This window comes from Merops nubicus, unplaced genomic scaffold (genome assembly GCF_000691845.1).
Source record: "Merops nubicus isolate BGI_N331 unplaced genomic scaffold, ASM69184v1 scaffold11664, whole genome shotgun sequence".
Lineage (NCBI taxonomy): Eukaryota > Metazoa > Chordata > Aves > Coraciiformes > Meropidae > Merops > Merops nubicus.
In genome coordinates, this window is record NW_008604899.1 from 1 (window position 1) to 6,813 (window position 6,813).

General features: G+C 40.8%; 1 protein-coding gene across 1 annotated transcript in view; it reads left to right on the forward strand.

Annotated features, from left to right (window-relative positions):
- Positions 1–6,682: 6,682 nt before the first annotated feature.
- EFHB (EF-hand domain family, member B) overlaps positions 6,683–6,813 on the forward strand; it is a 15,770-nt gene continuing 15,639 nt past the window's right edge. Inside the window, exon 1 of the mRNA XM_008939176.1 lies at positions 6,683–6,775. Coding sequence (XP_008937424.1) covers positions 6,683–6,775 — 93 coding nt within the window. The remainder of the gene's footprint in view (positions 6,776–6,813) is intronic.

Below are 6,813 nucleotides of genomic sequence, written 5' to 3' on the forward strand. Positions count from 1 at the left end.
GATCCCGAACGCTTGGCAGGTGAACGCGAGCCGTCGGACTTACGGCGTGCAGACGTGAAGCCTTTGAAATCCTGTGTGTCGTTCTGTATGTATCCGAAAGGGTAAGCCAGGGATGGGCTCTGAGAACGGTTACAGGAGCGGGACGCTCGCCTCGCGGCGGAAGCTGCGGAGGTCTGCCGGTGCTGTGAGCGGGAAGGGCAGGGATCAGGTCACAGGCTGTGACTCGGCTCTGTAGGAGGCAAAACAGTGACAAGTGCTTCCTCAGTCTAGCAGATTTAACAAGGTCTAATACCATTTGAATACCGTTTGAAGCCAGAACCGGTAAGACATTTAGTGAGTTTATAAATAACAATATTTAATCGTTGGTAGACTGAAATGAAGATTGTTTAGGTACTTTATCACTGAAAAGATCGAATCAAGATTTGATGTTGCTGTCTTCTTTTAATATGCTTTAACTGAAGTAAAAATTAAGTTAGAGAAAGGCTACCGCTAGTGCTGTGCTACAGCTGAGGCTCCATTATGCCGTTTATTCATAAAATGCATGACTTTGGTGTTAGTTGTCCAGTCAGTCCTCATGCCAAGGCAAGTTTATATTCTCCTGTTGTTGCTACTATAGAAGCAAGCTGAGAACAGAAACTAAGGTACAATGAATCATGTCATAACCTTTTTTTTTTTTTTTTTTATTTTCTGCACTCTTTAGTGCTGCTTTAGACATATCTTACTACTTGTAAAATATTGTAGCCAATGGCCTTACAGAATGAGAGAAAAATCGACAGACCTCTTGTCTGGCTGCTTTTGTGTTTTCATTTTTTTGGTCTTTTTTTTCCCCTTCCCTACTACAGACAAATCAATACTTTAAAAATTACTAAAGTGAGTGGAATAAACGTTTTCTTTTCATCTTCTTCAATTCTTCTTTTCCATGTACTTCTCCACTGTTAGCAGATTGGTCTCAGTGTAATGATTTTCCCGTTCTGCTTTACTCAGTAAAAATTAATCACTTACAGAATTGCTTTTTGTAAGGCATATATGTAACTTAAAAAGAAGTGAAAAAGACTTTGAGTTCCCCAGTGACGCAGAATGCCAGAATAGCTGCACTGACACGTGTTTGGAAGTATGCAAGTTTCCAGAGCTGTGGCCTTGCCGAAGCGTAAAGAGCACCTGTTAGAGTGTCTGTACGCATTGCCCTTTAAATCAGGTAATCCTGCCCTAATACACTGCTCGTCTGCCATAACCCTCTGACAGCTTGCAGTACATTCAGCTGGACTGCAGGGTTTGCCCAGGAAGACGTCAGAATCCTGATAAACAGGTGTGTTTTATTATATACATTATAGGCACACGGCCAAGCACCAGCTGGGATCCGAACAACCTGCCAGCTGCTCGCTCGCTCACTCGCCTCCCTGCAGCAGGACAGAGAATAGGATAGGAAGAGCAAAAGCAAGAAAACTTGTGGGTCAAGATAAAGACAGTTTGATAGATAAAGGGAAGAGGAGAGGGGCAAGGCCATACAAAGGAAATCACACAGCACGTCCCACAAACAGAACAGTGTCCAATCAGTCTTCAAGCAGCAGCAGCCATCTTGGAAGCCAGCTCCTTCCTCTACCTCCAGTTTTTATTGCTGAGCATGATGCTGTATGATATGGAATATCTCTGTGATGAATTTAGGTCAGGTGTCCTGGCTGTGTTCCCCTCCTACGTTTCTTGCCCACCCCTAGCATACCCCCTGGGTGGAAAGAATGACAAAATAGGGAAAAAGAGGAAGCACTGACCCTGTGCAAGCACAGGTATCAACACTGGTTTAGGCACAAATCCAAAACACAGCACCATACAGGCTACTATGAAGAAAGTTAACTTCATCCCAGCCAGATCGAGTACACACATGAATAGTTTTAGATTAAAAGAATGAAAATATGACACTAGGAATCTTTAGAATGACTTGAACTTAAACTCAGTTTAGAGGTTAAATGCTTGAGTTTTAAATGGTACTTCACATTTCACTTGATGCACTCGAAGAGTCACTGATGGAAGGTATGATGCTAGTCCATTTCCATTTCCACCTGTAAGCTTGCACCTCTTGAGAAAGTTTTGATACCCTACAGCTGCAGAAGAATGAGTTGGATCAACCACCAATGTCATGCAAAAATTATTTACCAAAAGACATAGTTTTGTAGCGGCTCAGCTGACTGAACCAACTCATCTGTGGCTGCAGGCTGACTAGATCCAGTGAAGGTGAGGGTAAAGGAGCATAAGTTCAGAGGCAGCAAAGAGCCAAGAACCACCTGTTTGGTAGTAAAATTTGGTTAGGTATAGTGTGAAACCACACACTTGGTTTACACAAGAGGAATGAGAGACAGTACAAAACATAATGCAGCAATGTTCAGAAAAGAACAACAGTAACGTTCCCTTTGTAGGGATCAGATACTCTATACTTCTAATATAAATAAATAAATACTTTCTAAAATCAGAATGATCTTTCAGATTAGCAAACACATCTGAAAAGCAAGGCTGAATAGAATTTTTCAAGTAGGACTTATATTTGTGTGATATCATTACACTAATAAAATGGGCAAAACGAACATATTACTTTCACATTGGAGATTTGAAATTTTTTCCCTTCAAAGTCTTTTGAGCAGGTTTAAGGTATGTTCTAGTAGGCCATTCTGCTGAAACTGCTAGCCTGAATGCAAATCTCACCTCGTTTTTGTCTGTGAAGTGTATTGGCAGGTGCTCCATGTTTCGGGCTGTGTGAAGGATGTGCTCTGAGACTGGGATCCTGTGACAGCAGCGCTGCGATCCTGGTGTGCTCCTGGGAAGTGCGTGCTACCTGCGCGAGGTTCCGAGGGGCTGGCCGGCTCCTGGCCGCAGCACGGAGCTGTGCCACGTCCCCTCTGCTTTGCCAGGCTCCCAAATCGTTCTGGGCTGGTTGATGCCGACATATGGGGTCAGCAGACAGCAGAGATTCACTGTGAATGTGTGAAACAGGCAGGAGAGCGTGCCGCAGGAGTCAGATCGCCGCGTTCTAGTTACTATATTTTGGGCTTGACAGGTCTGTGTTAGTGCTGAAGGTAAGTTTTTTTTCTGTTGTAGGATGGACAAACAGCTGTTTAGGAAAAACTCTGAAATCACTGGATAGCCCTATCAGAGGTCATGTTTTCATATTTTGTGCCTTCTTGGATCATATGTCAAATACCAAAAGTGAAACTGTTAGATGTTATTAACAAAAAAAATCTGTGTGAGCGTGTCATGAGTTCACCAGAGGGATTTCTGTCTATTTCAGCATTTCTCTGCAGAGTTTATATGCTCTGTTCAGTCTTTTTTGTGTTTAGATCTGCCTCTGGATGTGTAATAATAAATGGAAGTTGACTTTAGAGGACACGCAGCATCTCCTTATTCTGTTTGAACTTCCTAGATTTTTTTTGTCCATCTGCTATAATATCCTTTTTTTTGTCTTTTTTCTATCTCTGCTTATGTGCATGTTCTCTGTACATCCATTGGTTTGGTCATATCATAGTGTATGGAACATGCAGCACATAGAAAGCAGTAATTTTCTACCTGTAAGTCAGTTGAATAAAACCCATGGAAGTAACCAGGCAATAACAACAGCAAAGTGGGTCAGCAGGGCTAATGTCCTTCAAGTTTCACAATATTTGCAGCATTTTGTATGAAGTTCTCTGGTGTTCAGAGACCTTAAGAAATTCACAAACCTAGTGCTTTGAGTGCCGTCTATGCCAGTACCACAGTCAGGGTGAGAACTGTGTTGCAGAACATAGGGGGTTTTCACTTGGTAAAGAACGTGAAATGTGATGTTTTAGTCAGTTTCTATTGTTCCAGTTTAGCCTCAACAAGACAGGAAAAGGCACTATATTGTGGGAATTGCATGCCAGCAAATAGTGAGTGCTAACTTTTAATGACAAGTACAGTTAAGTAAAAAAGTACTGCTGTAGAGGGCAATATTTTGTTCAGCTTTTTCCAAAACAGATTTCTCTGGACATCTGATTTTTATTTTTTATTATCATAGGAGAGGGATTACAAATTCATGTTAAAGTCAAGAAAGCTTCAATCTTTTTTTTCTAAAAGAGAGTTCAGGTTTTTTTTTCTAATTCATCAGCTTATCTTTAAAGTTTACAGAACCTTCCTACCCTACAAACGTTCTTCCTGTACACCAACTAACTTCCAATGTAAGAATGAATATGACACTGAATGCTAAAATGAGCGGGAAGGGGCAGTTGTTTCGTTGGATACATCTACATGGAACTTTGAGTTCATATTTTGTCTGCACTGTGAGTTTAGGAAAACACCTAGAAAATTGAGGTAAACTGTTGCTTTTACTACCCTTTCTTATGTGGGTGTATCCACCACTAATAAGCAGAGAATGCACTTAGCCTGGCTTTTATTAGGCTGAATCCTATCTGCTTTTAATGCAATTTTTATGAAGGAAAAATCTTTCCAAATTCATCCACTACTATTTTAGTTTCATTTCTGTGATCTCAAAATGCACATTTTTAAGAATATTATTTTTCTCTGATAAGGGGTGAAAATATGGATGAGTTTTTACAGCTTTTTTTTTAATATGTAGAAGGTGAAAGAAAATTATTCTTCTGTACCTTTTTACTAGCCAGTTTTCTACAGTATCCACCCTGCTATAGTAATTTATAATAGAAGAAGCTCCGGCAGATAAAAATGTTTTCCTGCTTTCTCTGGAACTGGGATGCATCTCTTATCGAAAGCAGCCAGTGAGGCATCCCTTTTTTCCACAGAGGTTAGCAAATGAGAACATTTTTCAAGAGCAGGATTTTGGTCAGAAAGCAGGAAGCTTAGGATCTGTTTTCAAGAGATGTATGAAATGCTAAATGAAGTATGTATCTTTTTAGTAGGTTTCAAATTGATTTATAGAGACCTATATTTCTCTTGGGAAAAAAACAAAACAAAACAACAAAACAACAACCCAAGTGCAAAGCAGAGAAATCAGAGGACTTCTGCTCTACTTGTTTCTGCAATAGGTGTTCTTTTTATGTGGCCACATCCTATTTTTCTACCTTTGACACAACCCACTCCATCAGAGCCAAGTGGATTCTTTCAGTTAGCAATTGTGGCCACCTACTGGGGAAAAAGAAAACAATGTAAAAATAAAACAAATAATAGGATATACAAAACCAGCAATACCTTGAGCAGAGGTAGATAGCCAGCTAGAAATCTAAGAAGCACAGGAATGAAAATTCAAGTCCCAGTTTCCTGTGCCCTACTATTTCCGTACAATTTTTGGTGATACTATACTTTGCTCTCCTCCATGTCAGTAGTGGCCCCTTCATCTGACAGCTTTATCCTTACCCAGTTACCCCTCTCAATCAGATCAAATTCATCCCAGATTTCTACCATTAGCAGCTTTGTTCAAATCACAAGTTAGTCTTTACTAGATAGATATTGCACCTGAAAGATGGATGGATTACAAGGCAAGACATAGTGTATAATTTTATTTATTAAATTAACAACAATAATTGCTTTATTTGGCAGGAACACTCTGAACTTTAAGTAATATCAAATATGGCTGAAACATGAAATGAAATGAACATGTTGAGAATTTACAAGAGCTTCTGTGGTTCCTAAGTAATTGTGGATGTTCTATATTAGCAGTGTGGTACAGCCAGGAAAACACCCTTACTTTTGAAAAAGGGCACCAGCGTGGCCACAGCCAGATAACAGCTGCTAAAAACGTGTTACCTGGAGAAGGTTAAGTTACATTCATGGGTGCTAAAAGCTAGCTGATCATGGAACTGACATGTACTGTCACTCCTCTGACAGCTGGAGCAGGTAGTCAGCCACCCCTGCCACCCAGTGGCCCAGTCATCAGAGAGCAATCACTGTCTAAACCTCTTGTCTTCTATTTGTAGGAAAAGGTCCTGAGAATCCAGTTTTAATTTAGCTTCCTTAATTTTAAATTCGTATCAAACAAATGTTAGAGCTGAGAATAAAATGGCAACAGCTGGTAATTTTTGTTAATTACGGTTAAGGTCTGTATGTTTATCTAGAATTATTTTTGCAATCTTAGGGACTATAGGGAATGAAGCAGGACATGATTAAATTTAGAGGTTTTGTTGGGAAGCAGGGAAGAGTTTGCTAAATGTCACCTGAAAGTAGAAGTCTTTGTAAGAGCTGAGGGGCTTTTGACAGTGAAACTTGCTGCTTTCCTGGAGTTATCCACATCTATTTGTAAATGGCAAATACAGTGGTTTAAAGATGTGATGTCACGTCTCATTTAAGACAAATAGTAAGAGCATTCACCTGTCCTCATACACGGGTAGTGCTGGCAGGCTTCTCTCACCCACCTCTGTGTATATGGGGGTTGCGGTTTTCTCTAGAGGAACAGTCTCAGTCTAAAATATTATATTAATATGTTTATATATGTGGCATTTGTGAAAGGTGCTGTAATTTATTAGAATAAAGATTTAAAGTTTGAGCAGACTTCTGACTATGTAAGACCTTCTTTCGACCCAAGGAAGGGTCAACCTACTGGCTGGAAAGCTGGTGGATTTTCAAGGACTTTAGTAATTGGTCTAAGAAACTACCTCTGCAGTTGATTCTTATTTTTTTCTTAGATCATGCCAGTTACAAAATAGCCTGAGTGAAATCTTCCCAGCTTTCTTCAGGGGGTGTGAGGGAGACGGCGAAAGGGGTGTGAGGGGGAAAGATGGTGGGTGCGGGGCGCAAGGGAGATGGCGAGTGGCTCTGTGGGGCAGACGACCGTGGGCACTGGGTGAGGGAGGAACACAGTGGGCGCTGGGTGAGGGGGAGATGGCGGCGGGCTGCGAACGATGGTCG